This window comes from Colossoma macropomum, unplaced genomic scaffold, assembly GCF_904425465.1.
Source record: "Colossoma macropomum unplaced genomic scaffold, Colossoma_macropomum, whole genome shotgun sequence".
NCBI classification, from domain to species: Eukaryota; Metazoa; Chordata; class Actinopteri; order Characiformes; family Serrasalmidae; genus Colossoma; species Colossoma macropomum.
The window spans coordinates 29,186,978-29,203,510 of NW_023494794.1; the positions used below are offsets into that span (position 1 = coordinate 29,186,978).

A 16,533-nucleotide genomic window follows, 5' to 3' on the forward strand; every position below is an offset into this window, starting at 1 on the left:
CCAGTCATTCCAGTATTGTGCTCTCAGACACGAGTCTTTATCCTCTAAACGAGTGTATTTAATCATATATTCATTAGAACCGAGCCCGGATTGGTGGACAGCACCGTACACTCATGCTAGCTTAGCCTAACAGGCTACAGCTGGAAGCACTACAGACCAGGCCTAGTTTCGGCTTTCTGCGACTCTGTTATATGTTTTTATTGTCTACTTGTGATAGCAGAGCAATGGTTAGTCAAATCAGACCTGCACAGCGGTGTTTGGATCTTGTTAACTAAGCTAAGTTAGCTGGGAGAGAGGAGCTGGCTAGCATTAGCTTAGCTTGGAGGCTCCAGCTCAAGACACCAGAGAGCGGGTTTAATTTCAGCTTTCTGTTCCTCTAACATCAGTCGCTCGACTTTGCTTTCTCAGATTTTAAGCAGAAAATTGATTAATTAAAGCATTCGTCCATATATTGTACAAATCGCCCATTTTGATAAAAGTTGGGACGCTGTGCAGAATGTAAATAAAAATAGGATGCAACGATGTGCAAATCATTTAAACCATATATTTAACGGAAAATACTACAAAGACAACATACCAAATGTTCAAACTGATACATGTTATTCTTTGCTGAAAAATATATGCCATTTTGAATATGATGCCAACACACGTTCCAAAAAAGTTGGGACGGGGGCCTGTTTACCACTTTCATCACCTCTTCTTTTAACAGCACTCTGTAAGCGTTTGGGAACTGAGGAGACGCTGCTGTAGTTTAGAAAGTGAAATGTTTTTCTGTTCTTGTTTGATACAGGATTTCAGCTGCTCCACAGTTCAGGGGCTACTTTGTCATATTTTTCATTTAATAACCCTCCAAATGTTTTCAGTGGTGACAGGTCTGGACTGCAGGCAGGTCAGTTTAGCACCCGGACTCTTTTAATATGGAACAATGCTGCTGTAATACATGCAGAATGTGGTTTGACATTGTCTTACTGAAATAATCAAGGCCTTCTCTGAAAAAGACATCGTCTAGATGGCAGCATGTGTTGCCAAAACATGTACATATCATTCAGCATTAATGGTGCCTTCACAGATGTTCACATCACCCATGCTATGTGTACTAATGCCCCCCATACCATCATGAATACTGGCTTTTGAACTGTGCACTGATAACAAGCTGAGCGGTCTTTAGCCCGGAGGACTCCGCCTCTCTGGGATGCTCTTTTATACCCAGTCATGTTACTGACCTGTTGCCAAAAAACCACCAGGTGTTTTTTTAGCATTACACAACTTTACCAGCCTTTTGTTGCCCCCATCCCAAATTTTTTGGAATGTGTTGCTGGCATCAAATTCAAAATGGGCAAATATTTTTCAGTAAACAATAACATTTCTCAGTTTCAACATTCGATTTGTTGTTTTTGTACTATTTTTAATGAAATATAGGGTTTAAATGATTTTCACATCATTGTTTGTATTTACATTTGTATTTACACAGCGTCCCAACTTCTGACTTCACCCCACAGCCTCGTTAGGACTGTTCCTTTCATGTGACTAATAGGCTACTAAGGAGGAGTCTTCATAGGACAGTCCTACCGAGGACCCGCACTACCTCGACTGCAGTCCAGGCTTTGGAACGCAGCTATAGTCTAATGCCTGAGACACGGAGCAGAATTTCAGGGGTTTTTCTATTCTGTAGTCTTTTTTTCTCTCCCATCAGTCGATCCACTGCAGTGACCTCATCACTGTCACTCTGCCAGACTGGTGACATCACCACGGATCTGGAGGACTCATTACAGAGCCATTCACTACCGCACAGTGTGTGCGAGTGTGTGAGTGTGTCTGTGTGTGGAACAGATGAGAAGGACAGCCAAAGAACTCGAAACCTAAACTGAGACTGAGGACAAAGACACGCACAGTGTTAAACTCTATCTGCAGTTCATCTGCGCTGTAGGAGAAGCACTGTTTACTCAGGACCTCCATTTAACGCCTGCTTCACTTTATTTACATTATACTGATTTATATCTCTGTATTTATGTTAATATCTATTTTACTAGACATGACAAATGACTTCTTTGTCTTCTTTGTGTAAATTTGACCCTAAAGAAAAACATTTTATAGTCGCTTAGCCAATAGTTGGTTCTTCAAGGGTTCTTTAGCTAAGGCAATGGTTCAAAACGAGTAAAAAAGTCAAGAAATAATCTAAAAATTAATCTTATAATGTTCCCACAACCATCTGAAAACGAGAAATATTAGATATTTAGAGATGTTAAGATAATTTCACCTGCCAACCTTAAATAAGTGTTTCCAGGTGAAAAGTTCGTATTTGTACCTTTTCATAACCAAATGTTTTAAACAGAACAGTAAAATAAAAGCCTGGAGACGAGACGGGGTGTGTGGAGTCAGTACAGCTTAGAACATATCATTCAGTGGATTATGGTTCAGTTATGTTCCCTGACTAAAGGTACTGAGGTGGACCCTTGAGGAAATCACCCCAGAGACAAGAGGGGAACTGACCCAGAGACAGTTTACTACCTTTATTTCTGAGAGTGTTTGATTTTTACAAATAATGTCATTTCTACTGTTTTCTAATGGAAAAAGTCAGTTTTTCCTGTGTTTTTGCTGTATTTTATTGTATTTAAATGTAAAAGGGTCTCACTGTACACGACGGGTCTGGAGGAGTTTAGTGTAGTGTGTGTGTAAGAAGCCCAGGCTGAGAGTGTAAATCCCTCAGTCCACACTAACTCCACACTAACTCCGCCCTCCACTGCCTTCTGAACCTGCTGCCCATATTAAACCCCTATCACAGTCTGTCTGTGTCAGTGAGCGAGTCAGCACTGATAAAGCTGACTGCGGAGGACGTAAACGACCCGCAGTAACCCCCCGACACTGCAGGGGCTTATGGGTAAATCTGCACATTTCTGCCCTATCTCAGTCCTGCAGGTGCTGCTGCTAAACGAGCTTTATAAAGATCATTCAGCTCAAAAGGGGAATATTCATGAAGCTCCGCATGAGGGAGCACGGAGAAAGAGAGAGGAACAGGGATAAGGAGCAGAGAGGAATGACTTACAGCGAGGAAAGAGGAGATAGAGAGATACACTTAAAAAGACAGAAAAGAAAGAAAAAGACAGAGTCAGAGCGGAGTGAGAGAAAGAGGGAGAGAAACAGACAGAAAGAGAGGAAGAGAAGGAAAGGAGTGAAAAGAAAAGAGAAAGAGGGAGAGAGTACAAGTGAAAGGGAGAGGAAAGAAAGAAAAGTAATAGCAGATACTCTATAATGTAAAGTAGATACTGAATAAATCACAGTCAGTACGCACTTAAAAATGATGGTTCTCCAAGGGTTCTTTGATAAATAAAATGGTTCTGTATAGAACCATAAACACACAAAGAACCCTTTTGCATGCTTAAATGGTTCTTTGCATGGTGAAAAGGGTTCTATATAGTACCAAAAAAGGTTCTTTGATTGTTACAATGTCAAACTTCTAATAACAGAAGAACCTTATGGTGTTATATAGAACCATTTTCAAAAAGGTTCTATAAAGAACCATATTCAACACATTCTCTATCCATCTGAAGAACCTTTTCACCATGCGAAGAACAATTTACGCATTCAAAGGGTTCTTTGAATTTTAATGTTTCTATATAAAATATAAAAAGTGTGCAATGTATAATTCATAGTAGATACTGAATAATTCATAGCAGATACTGAATAATTCATAGCAGATACTGACTAATTCATAGCAGATACTGAATATTTCATAGCAGATACTGAATAATTCATAGCAGATACTGACTAATTCATAGCAGATACTGAATAATTCATAGCAGATACTGAATAATTCATAGCAGATACTGACTAATTCATAGTAGATACTGACTAATTCATAGCAGATACTGAGTAATTCATCGTAGATACTGAATAATTCATAGCAGAAACTAAATAATTCATAGTAGATACTGAATAATTCATAGTAGATGCTGAATAATTCAGTTATTACTGAATAATTCATAGTAGATACTGACTAATTCATAGTAAATACTGAATAATTCATAGCAGATACTGAATAATTCATAGTAGATACTGACTAATTCATAGCAGATACTGAATAATTCATAGTAGATACTGACTAATTCATAGTAGATACTGAATAATTCATAGCAGATACTGACTAATTCATAGTAGATACTGAATAATTCATAGTAGATACTGACTAATTCATAGCAGATACTGACTAATTCATAGTAGATACTGACTAATTCATAGTAGATACTGACTAATTCATAGCAGATACTGAATAATTCATAGTAGATCCTGAATATTTCATAATAGATACTGAATAATTCATATTAGATACTGAATAATTCACAATAGATACTGAATAATTTATAGCAGAAACTGAATATTTCATAGCAGATACTGAATAATTTATAGTGGACATTGAATAATTCATAGTAGATTTAAAACAAATTATAGGCTATAAGAGACAATATCAATTACTGATTTAAAGAAAAAAAACAAAAACGTTGGTGCAGAACACTGACATACAATGTAAATAACTCATGAAGCATGTTTTAAATGTTTTCGATAAGTATGTCCAGCTCCTTTGGGACTGGGACTGCTCAGAGCGGACGCAGAGTGGACAGAGCGCTAAGTGGACGCTGAAACACATTTAAAGGATTGGGTGAATCTCCAGGGTTCAGCTGAGAGACGACACTTAACTCTGGTTCTCAGAGGAGCATTTAGAAGCTCATCTGAACCTCAAAAACGGCCTCAAAGCTCCAAAACCACACTTTTAATCGTTCCCTGGCCGCATTCAGCGTGAGCTTATCTCTAAACTCTCCTGATGGCCAGGACAACCTGCAGTTAAACGTGTTGCTTCAAAGCTCGTCCATCTTTCAAATTCATAAATTCACTTGTTTCTGAAACAGAAATGTTTCATATCAATGAATCCATTTGGCTGAATGAGTTTTTATGACTTAATTTAGCAGTAAATTCACTGTTTTGGTCAAAGGGCTCTGCTGATTTTTACCAAAATCCAAATTTGTTTATGAATAAAAGTATGAAAATAACTTAAATGGAAAATGTTAGATATTTATCTGAAGTGTAACTATACAAAATTTAGACCAATCAGAAAGAGCTCTGTGCCATTTTTCCTCATCATAAATAAATTTTGTTATTGTTAATTTTGTAAATAAGTATGTCTGAGACAAACATTATCAGGCTAAATGCTACTGTCTTACGAAAATATCTACAATATTTTAATATATTTGAATTTTATTGAATTTTTAAGAAAGTTCAGTTTCCACATGATGTACACTCTAAAAAAGATGGTTCTTTGAGTGTTATTTAGTAAAGGCAATGGTTTTACTTAGAACCATGAGTTCTATATAGAACCATCTCATGCTAAAATGTTTCTTTGCATGGAGAAACGGGTCTTCAGACTGATGTAGAATGTGTTGTTTATGGTTCTGTATAGCACAAAAAGGGTTCTGCTATTGTTACAATGTCTAATTTGTAACAATAGCAGAACCCCTTTGATGCTGTATACTTAAAAAAATATGGTTCTTCAAAGGTTCTAAAGAAAATGGTTATATATAGAACCATGAACATTCAAAGAAGCATTATTTCATATTTAATGGTTCTTTGCATCATGAAAGGGTTCTTCAGATTGATGGAGAATGTGCTGTAGATGGTTCTGTATTGAATCGTTTTTAAAACGGGTTCTATATAGCACCAAAAAGGGCTCTTCTATTGTTACATGCTCGCATCTCGTCCTGCATATATATAAAGGACCATTTCACCATCCAAAGAACGATTTAAGCATGAAATAATTGCTGTTTAGCTGTTCATGGTTCTATATATAACTATTGTCTTTACTAAAGAGCCCTAGAAGAACCATCTTTTAAATGTGTAGTTTTACCTGAATTATTTCTGACTCATAGTTTATTGAAACAAGTGTAGAAATTGTTTGAAAAGTGTAGACTGTAAACTTTCCACCCAGTAAAAGAGGAGATTTTATTATGATTTGAATTTGATGAGGTTATTTTTGTGTGTACAGCCTTTTTTAGAAGACAGAAAAATCATCCTTTACATTTTTTGTTATTTCCTAATGTCAGAAAAACAAACAAACAGAAAAAGTCAGGAGTGCAGAATCAAACCTGTCTAAACAGAACATAAATCAAGTGTAAATGTAATTCATTCTGTGACTATTTAGCATATATATACAGCTAAATTCAACTGAGTAAATGTATAAACATTATAAAATGTACTGTGAACTATATGTAGAGCAAAATGACAACAGTAACTCTAGAGCTTCCTGTTAGTGCACTCTGTTTGAACTGTCTATAAATCAGCCAATCAGAATGAGAACTGAACTGCTGATTCACGTATTGATCGGTCAGTGTGGGGGTCCCAGAACTAATCCCACTTAAACAGCTTGAGCCTTTGATCAGCTGTCAGAGCGATTGACTGCTACTTTACTAACAGATGTTAGAAGATCAATGCTTTGCTAACTTAAACGTATATGAAGTGTGCACTGTGTGGCTGTATCTATAAAAATGGATAAATCAGATTATACTCAGTATCAGCCAAAATTCATAAAACCTCAATTTTGGACTTGGCTAGATTGGACAGAACTTTCATGACGGGCAACGTTTTTAGAATGGCCTCTACTTATATAAATGTGGGGTCTCAAAAAAAGGTAAATGTGACAGTTTGAGTTTCTAAACACAGCAAAACAGTTTTTGTAAAGATTATGGAAATTTTTAAAAGCATGCTGAAGATTTTACTGCATCCTCTTGTTAAAAGGCCTATGCTGGCTCCATAACAGTACGAGTGCTTGGACCCCTGATGATTGCCACTTGCAATGTTATTTGAAGACTGCCATCCACGGAAATCAGCATGTTCTACATCATACAGACAGGAACCAAATGAAAGCTGATTGTCTTGGTTGCTAACTGTTTATTTGATATAGTATGTGGTATATAGTATTAGATGATTTTGTGATGTCACAAACAACTTCAACATATTTTAATTTAAACATATTCACTTATTCAGCCTACAGCAGCTCAGCCCTGTCCATTCATGCCAAAGTTCTAACAGAAATAAACAGAAACTGAAACAAACTTGTGAATATTTTGCAAGTTTTAGTTGATATACAGACATAAAGATGTATTCATCGCAAACTTTACTTATTCTCCAGGGTATATTTTGTTTTTTCCATCTGAATTTATAAATTGTAAGGGAAATCATTCAGTAACTGCATGAAATAAATGTACATTTTTATTTTATTTATTTTTTGTAAAAGCTCCTCTCAAATTAACAGAACATGTGTTTTATGATCACACATATTGCTATATGCTTACAATTTACTGCTGAAAGCCAAAAATCTTAGACGCTCTTTGTATTATTTTATTAAAATAATGTTTACAGAGCAGATCACTGAAGAGACGCCATCTGTTTATAGTTTATAGCCCAGATTTGTGGAAAAATGGGTCGACTTGAAGTGCATTTTGGAACCACCGGTGGTCTCAAGGAGTTAAAAAGGTTAATCATACAAATAAGTATGCATGTTTTATATATTTTATGTATTTACGCCACATGTGCATTATTCATTTCTTTGTTTTTTTTTTTATTTAAGCCTAACCAGGGACTAGTGCTGCAAATTAGCTTAAGCTAGATGTCCTGTATACATGTCTTGCATTGGATATAACAATTTTTATCTGTACTGTCCGTGTACTGTCAAATAAACAAATAAAATAAAATACGAAATAAATTAGGGGTGTTTCAGCCCGGACTGTGTTTTGAATACATAACACAGGACAGCGAATCAGGACAGAGCTTATTTAAATATATCAGTCTTAAAGGCACAGTAACAAAAATAGTGCCAAAGAGAGATTTGAAAGATGGTGACTTAGAAATGAATTATGACTGTGATGTTACAAAACAAGATAAATGGACTTGGTGGGTAAAATAAAACTTTAACATATGAACACAAAGCACATTTTCAGAAACGCTGCTTCGTGTCCAGATGCTGTCGTATCGTATCGTATCAAGTTTTTAAATTCTGTGTTTTGTTACACGCCTAATGTTTACACTGATATAAAGTATCAGTTTAGAAATCTGATGGTTTATAAAGACATTTGCAGGTTATTAATTATGAGAAAAAATAAACGTGGGCTGGTAAAAGTGCTCTGCTTCTCCTTCATGACGCTGTTTGGGAGCAGTTCAGGTTTGCCGCTCGTGCTGCAAAGCTCTGGTTTGAAACTGAAGAAGCTTAAACCTCGAGCGCATCTCAAATCGCCAAGAAACACTTCAATGCCACTTAATAATAAATGGTAAATGGTAACAAATCTGCCACATTGTACGGCAACAAGTATTATTTTTTGTTAGCAAAGTTTTTATTTTAGGCCTTTGGTAAGGGGTGGTTTAGACTAGCCTATCACATCATGTGGTAACACGTGTTTTTTGTGGGCATCAGCAATGTATGATTCAAATTTTACCCATTTGTCCAGCAAACTGAATCATTTTCAGTGCACTTTATGTATACGCAGCCTGTAAAAAGGCATATTTTGTATGTTATAGGTCATGTGACATGAGCAGTACTGGTCAGCTCTCAGCTTTAGAGGCAGCGGAAGAGACGACCTGGTAAAAATGATGATTTATTTTGTTTGTATGAGTGAGTGTGCGAGTTCAGTAATGGTTTCTGGGAGGAGAGAGATGCTTCTGGACTCGCAGTGATATAGGATGATGAATTACTGTGTCACAGAAGTGGAACAGGCAAATAGGGCAGCGCTGTCCTATTTACAGTGACGTTATCTGTATTATTACACGCTCACGACCAAGCGGCAAAGCCCAACAAGAAAGTGTCCTATTTACCGAAGCGTTTCTCAAGGAGCCCTGTGTACAAAATTAAACATATTTATTTGACATTGAAAATAAGTCTTCCAGCTAAAAACAAGATTAGTCGGCTTAACAAACGCTTATCGGACCTATCTGAGACTCTGAGAATTGTATGGGCGTGGCCTAATATTCTATTGAGGTCATTGGAGGTCTGACACTCCCAGGTCTGACCAGTTGAACAAACAGACAAAGAAATGGATGGACAAACAAGCGGACAGCAGACAGTCCAAAGAACTATCTCAGTGCTTGGTAGGTTAGCTTTCGCTTGGTTGTTAGCTTTCACTGTATATACATATACTGAACTTCAGGGCTGCAACTAACAACTTCCATCGCCCCCTACACTTCCTGTAGTGTATTACAGTCTGTCAGAGTGACTGTGTGGATCATATGAACATTATAGAGCTTTTTAAATGAAACAATAGAAGCCATATCGCCCCCTACACTTCCTGTAGTGTATTACAGTCTGTCAGAGTGACTATGTGGATCATATGAACATTATAGAGCTTTTTAAATGAAACAGTAGAAGCCATATCGCCCCCTATACTTCCTGTGGTGGTTCTCCAAAGTTTCTTTAGTAAAGAAATGGTTCTATGTAGAACCCTAAGCTCTAAAAGAACGCTTTACTTGATTCAATTGTTCTTTGCATGGGGAAATGGTTCTTCAGATTGATGGAGAATGTGCTGGTTCTCTACTACTATGGCTCTACTATTGTTACAGACTTGACATCGTAACAATAAAAGAACTCTTTCTGGTGCTACATAGAACCTATATAGAACCTGACTCTATATAGAACCATCTACAGCACATTCTCCATCAGTCTGAAGAACCATTTTACCATGCACAGAACCACACAATCACACAAAGTGTTCTTTGAGTGTTTATGGCCATATATACAAGCATTTTCTATACTAAAGAACCCTTGAAGAACCATATTTTCTTAAGAGCGCAGTGTTAAATCTCACCGTGTGACTGTGACCGCGGCACAATCAGTAACCTCGCCACATATAAACAGTCTGATTGGTCGCCAGTCCATTCGTTTTCAAGTTCGTACAATGGAAGAGCAGAATGATGATGTACGTCAGCATTTTAATGTGTCAGTTAAATGTTTATGCATGATACGTTCTGTAAACTGGGCAAAAAAAAGTAATCGTTCGTATCATATACACTACTTAATATTTCAGCACCCCCAACTTAAAACACCTTCTCACGTCCCTGATTAGAAACAATGAGACACACTAGGATAAAACAGTGGCTAACACCACCAGCCCACACTGCGGCCACCGCTCCTCCAGTATCTATCACTATGGCAACACTCACACTGCACTGCACTGTTGGTCATATACCGACTGCACCAGCTCTGCTGAGATGCAATGACAGCATGTAAACACAGCATGAAAACCACCACAGAGCTGAATAAGTCTATTAGCCACTGATGTTAGTGGCCTGTATTGTTTTCCCATCACCATTCAATCACTGAAATCAATGACCCCCCCAAAGAAAATACGCACAAACCAAACAATATAACCAAAAAAAGCTAACTCTATGGTCAGACCTGCCACTGATGACCGAGTATAGACAAGGGTGAAGCTCTTCCCGCTCGAATTCTGCCTCCAGAAAAAACAAACAATGCTAAAATGCTAAGCGTAATTTGGCTGCGCTAATGTCACGCTGCTCTTCCTTTTGTCTGTGTGGGCGGCTGCGGTGAGTCTTCTCAGACTGATATGCAGATTATTTCCCAAATTGCAAATAAGTAGATGAGAAAAGAAATATCGCTGATAAAGCTGATCAGGAAAGTGTCGATTCTGTGGTTTCCACGGAGATGAACTGTGCCTGTGTGTGTGTGTGTGTGTGGTATGATTAGTATCTGTGGATTTGCATGAGTAAAAACATTAGCGGCTATTTTCAGGAACTTTCTCAGGATTTCTGTATTAAAACAATACGATCTTTGGTGCAGAGCGTGTTCTGTGGTTTGTGTAATGCAAAGTCTGCGATGCTCAATTTGCGTGAACAAATTAGGAGTGAACTCTTACATTCTGAGTGGCACTAAGTGTGTATACAGTGTGAAATCCATTTAAACCACTGTACAACATCAGAATAAATATAACACACAAACATAACAAAGACCAACAACAATGTCTTGTTTCCAAAAAAAGTAGCTGAGACATTGTGATGAGCAGAAGAACACGTTTGGTTCTAGACTTCTCACTGCACTTCAGCCATCACATGGATTTATTAAATTCCATCAGCAACACTTGAATTAATTTAATGAAGGACTGATATATATGGGTCATTCTACAGCAGCGTCCACTTTTCTCTCTCTCCATAGGAGTCACTGGTGTTACTGATCCTCATTGGTGTTACACATATTAAAGGAACACCAGAGACATTTTTAATGATTTTACAAAATGGCTGCTACAGAGCATCAAACCACATGTTGTCAATCATGGAATATCCACCAAAATATGGAATTTAATCCATTTGAGTTCTATTTTTTCCCAGTTACCTCAGAATAAAGTCGGTCACACCAGTGACTTCAGCTAAAAGCTTCATATGAAATCATGAGCTAAATGAGGAAATCTCTGATAACTGAAAGACACAGTGGACTCACCATGAGCTTTTCTTCATAGATCCTCAGAAAACAGGTAAAAGGAAGTCGAGTGATGTCATCAGCGTGACTTTTATTTCAAAATAAGAGATTTTTTGTCACGCAGTAACACCAGTGACACGACTCCTGGGGAACACAACTTTATATATATTTTATTATATATATTCTATATAATTTATTTGGCATTAGTTTTCTTTATGTCATTTAAATCGTATATTTCATAGTCATGTATAGATTATTGCAGTTAAAATTGCAGAAAAACATGTTTTTTATTTCAAAATGTGTCTTCACCCTTTACACATGACTGTGAGGACGAGCTCTTCTGTGGTGCTTGGAATTCTATATGATTGATTTAAAAACCAATATTGCTAAATTGAGGCTATTTGTTAAAATAACATGTTGTTTTATTTTAAAATATGAATAAATTGTAACCTTAACATCTTTTTCAAGTGTAATATATCTGTAAATGCCAGGGACACAAAAATATATATTATTTTAAATATATATTTATATATTCGAGATGAGTCCGATGCTGAATCGACTGCTGGGTACCTCTGATTTACGGCTGAACTATCGCTTTAAATGAGGTGGAACTGTAAAGACCCCAGGACTGAACTGCTTTATAACAAACAGGAAGTGTGCGTGTATCTCTTTCCTACCTGTTTTCCGTCCAGTGTGTAAATCCTCTTGACCACTCCGCTCTCCAGTTTGATGGCCTCGGTGATGTCGGTCAGTACCTGTTCGAACGAGTGTGCGGTTTTTTTATTCAGCAGGACCCTCACCGCCTTCCTCGGCTTCACTCCGCTCCGCATCACCGTCACCAGCTTCGGACGGATGAAGTCTCTGTTCTCGCGCGCGTCTGCGCCCGGACGGCCGCCCACGCACATCGCGTTCCGCTGACCTGCACACGCCTTCACGTTCACCGACCAGTTGGGGTTGACGTTCTTGGTGTAGTCCACTTTCTTGTAGTAATTCTCTGAGGCGCACACGTAACTCTCACCTAGCAGAGAAGAAAACAGGGAAACAAAGGATGAGCATTTGATAACAGGAGCTGTTATACACTGAGGGATTCTGGAGAATCCAAGGCTGCAGTTTTGGTGTAAAAAGTGGGGATTAAAATATAAATCTGGATAATCAGATAATTGCTGATGATTAACTTAAAGCCTGCAAGCCTTTAGCTCGCTAACAGAATTAAGACAGCTAGTTAACATAGACGTTCTGCTTTTCGTCTCATGTTTTGTTGACAAACCTTCTTACCTGGAATGCTAGGTAGCTAACTTTAGCTGTACAATGCTAATGCTTACAGCTGCTAACATTAGAACAGGCACAGTGTAACCATGGAAATGGGTGTAATGCAACTATGCAAACAGGTGTAGTGGAATCATGGACATTGGTGTAGTGTAACCATGGAAATGGGTGTGGCATAACCATGGAAATGGGTGTCGCATAACCATGGAAATGGGTGTAGTGTAACTATGGAAATGGGTGTAGTGTAACCATGGAAATGGGGGTAGTGTACCCATGGAAATGGGTGTAGCGTAACCATGGAAATGGGTGTAGTGTAACCATGGAAATGGGTGTAGTGTAACCATGGCAATGGCTTAGTGTAACCATGGAAATGGGTGTAGTGTAACCATGGAAATGGCTTAGTGTAACCATGGAAATGGCTTAGTGTAACCATGGAAATGGGTGTAGTGTAACCATGGAAATGGCTTAGTGTAGCCATGGAAATGGGTGTAGTGTAACCATGGAAGTGAGTGTGTTGTTGCTATGGAAATGGGTGCAGCATAACCGTACAAGCACAGTGTAACCAAGAATATAGGTGTTGTGTAAGGGGCGTAGTCCCTGTCAGTGGTGTAGTGGTGTAACTCAAATGGATGTTCAGTCAGTCCATGTTATAATTCTACTGATATCATCTGGACTTAAACAGCTGGTCAGTTAAAGCTCAGATCACTTTGAAAGTGAGAAGGATAAAAACTACTATGCCCATGAGTGAGACTATCAGGACCACTGCTGCACTGTCCTGAAGCAGGACCCCTCCCTGCAGTCGGCTAATATAAATCACTTTGGACAGCAGCACCAACTAAACGTACAGCTGAATGTACTGCTGCGGGATTAAAACTCATCTGAGAACCGCAGATACAGAGTGATGGACGAGCTGGACCAGCCTGCCACTGATCATATCTCATAACTGACTGAATGAGCAGAGACAGAGTGACAGACAGAGAGAGAGAAATCAGAAGACGCAGATTTTCATAATAAGCATCAGAGATTTAACTGATGTAAATTAAGGAGGTTAATTACTTTCACTGTTACACTGAATTACTTCCACATTACAACTCTGACCCACACCGTGACTATGACTTCATTACTATATGGTCATTATGTGTTTTACAAAGCTGATTTATTTTGCAATACAATTAAAAAGTCTGATATTTTGCATCTTCAGTTTGGTCTCCATCAGTTCTGTTCATCCACATCCTTTAGTAAAACTTTAAACGTCATGCTGGGGTTATGGACATTCAGGGCGGAGAAAAATAAGAACAGCTTGGTGTAGATGATACTGAGACCAAGAACTGATCATTTTACTTTTTAGTGCAGTGAGTGTCTGACGGGTAAAGATAACAGTGGCTAATGCTAGCCGCCTCATATTCTTTAGGCTGTATCTGCTGCTCTAGCATTGCACCATAATAGTAATTCAATTTTATGTGTAATAAATTGAAAGGTGAGAAAATACTGACAACCAAATGTACCTTAGACCTATACATCTAAAGAAAAATATGTATCTCCTTTTTTTTATTATTTTTAGTTTTCTATCATTTAAGAGTGGCAACAGTCCTGTACATTGTAACAAAATTTCCTGATGATGGGACAAAGTTGCTTGGAATAAAATCTCCTTACATTGGAAGCAGAGAACGTTTTCACTTGCGAATTGGGAGATACTTGTTTTTCTTTGGATGGCAATGGTATTTACAATGAGGAGCATTTTAATAACCAAACTCAATATGAAACATTTTTATTGTGCAAAACAACAAAAACAGAACTGAACAATACACAGATAAACCTGTCAATAATGCCTTCTAACACCAGCCGCTCTGAAAGTTTCGCGTGTGAATTTCCTCAAGGCTGGAGTCGGCATTCATTCCTTCTGTTAAAATTTCAGTTCCACCTTAAATAGAGCAGCAGTTACATTCTGGCACCTGTACAGCTGCCTGAATGGAGCTGCTGCAGCATTTAAGGAGGGACAGGAAATTCAAATAAGAAGCCAACTTCATCTTCGTTGAATTTCAAGTCATTTGCCTCATGTGTGCGTCATACGTGCAATTTGGAAAACATTACACTCATTCTTGCTTTAGTAATGCCTGCTCTATGACTTGCAGCGTTGTCTGATGGCGTAGTCAGGTGGCTCCTCAGCCCAGCCTCAATGCTCTGGTGTCCATGCTAGGCTAATGCTAACCCCAAAAGACTGGCCATTCCTTTAAATCCACTGCCTTAGAAAACTGGTGGACCACTCCAGATGAATCAGACTAGACAGTGGGAGGTGATGAGGGTCTGCTGCATTTTCATTCTCACTTGAAACGTGACTGAAACATCCCTGACTCTCAGACACTCAGCTAAACAGGCTAATGTTAGCATGGTTTGCACTGTTTGCATGTTCCGTTTTCGGCGCTTACTTTTGGCGTCCCTGTATAAAGATTATGACAAAACTCACACCTGAGGAAGAATTTTAATCGGTTTACCAGCCACCACTAAGAGCGCTTGACGTTTATGTAGGTATCCTAATAACATAAGTATAAATATAAACAAATCCACTGCACAAAATTACCACTCATTATAAAACAAACCTGAGCCTGATGTTATGCGTGAACCATAGGCCTGAGCCGGGGATCAGGTCGGGTTGGAGACGTCTAGCACCCCTATTTCATGATTTATTTAATTTATTAGTATGTTCTAAAGCAACTCTCTCTGAGTGAATCCTCTGAAAGAATCATCCTCTTAACGAATCTTTCTCTCAACAAATCCTTCTCTGAACGAATCCCTCTGTGAACAAATCATTCTGTCAACAAATCTTTCAATGAATCTTTCTCGTAACGAATCTCTGTCTAAACAAATCATGTGAACAACTCCTTCTCTCAATGAATCTTTCTCTGAATGATTCCTTCTGTGAACAAATCTTTCTCTGAACAAATCCTTCTCTGAATGAATCCCTTTTTGAACAATTCCTTCTCCAAACAATTCCTTCTTTCAATGAACACTTCTCTGAGCAAATGATTCTCTCAACAAATACTTCTCTGAATGATTCCTTCTGTGAACAAATCCTTCTCTGAGCAACTCCTGCTTTCAATGAATCCATCTGGGAGCAAATCATTCTCTGAACGAATCCTTCTCTGAACAAATTCTTCTCTCAACGAATCTTTCTCTGAAGAAAGTTCTCAGTCCCTGAAGCTTCAGAACAAAAGAAGAATCAGTTCAGTTCTATAAACAGCTACAAGGACAGCAAAAAGCTGGCAAGAAACACACACACTGCGTAATTCCCTGGCCTCCTCAGCCCACATGTGGTGTAGGAGCTGCTTTATTATGTAAGAAGACAAGCAGAACATCCTTCTTCTCGATGCTACTGAAACATCTTAGGCTAAATTAAGCGAACGAGTGGGGTGCTCTGGCTTCCTGCCGGATAAACCGGCTTTAGCCTACAGCTCCGGACCCCTGGGGTGGTTTTAGGGCTTCTACACCACACAGACGCTGTGGTCCAGAAAACGGTGATTTGTCATGAAAGAAAAACCATCTCTTACATTTTTAGCATGTTTTTTTTTTCTGAAAGTGCAGACTTGAACTTCACGATGCAGGATGTACATGCAGTTCACTGTATACAGCAAACCGACTTTTTAAGGGTTAAAGTATTTGATTGTGTTGCTGTTGTTTATTTTACACTGCAAGTCATTTTTCCACATGAAGGAAAATCAACCATCTATCTTTTCAATACTCTCTCTCCCTCTCATTTCCTACCTCTCCATCACTCCTCCTCTTTCCTCTTTCTATCATTCGTCCCTCTC

The 16,533-nt window shown here is 38.3% G+C and overlaps 1 protein-coding gene across 2 annotated transcripts in view; it reads right to left on the reverse strand.

The window, feature by feature from the left end:
• The window catches only part of LOC118814899 (neuronal migration protein doublecortin-like), an 82,956-nt gene that overhangs the window by 39,683 nt on the left and 26,740 nt on the right, over window positions 1-16,533 (reverse strand). For both annotated transcript variants that reach the window (XM_036580770.1, XM_036580769.1), the window contains exon 3: window positions 12,139-12,479. In XM_036580770.1, coding sequence (XP_036436663.1) covers window positions 12,139-12,479 — 341 coding nt within the window. The remainder of the gene's footprint in view (window positions 1-12,138; window positions 12,480-16,533) is intronic.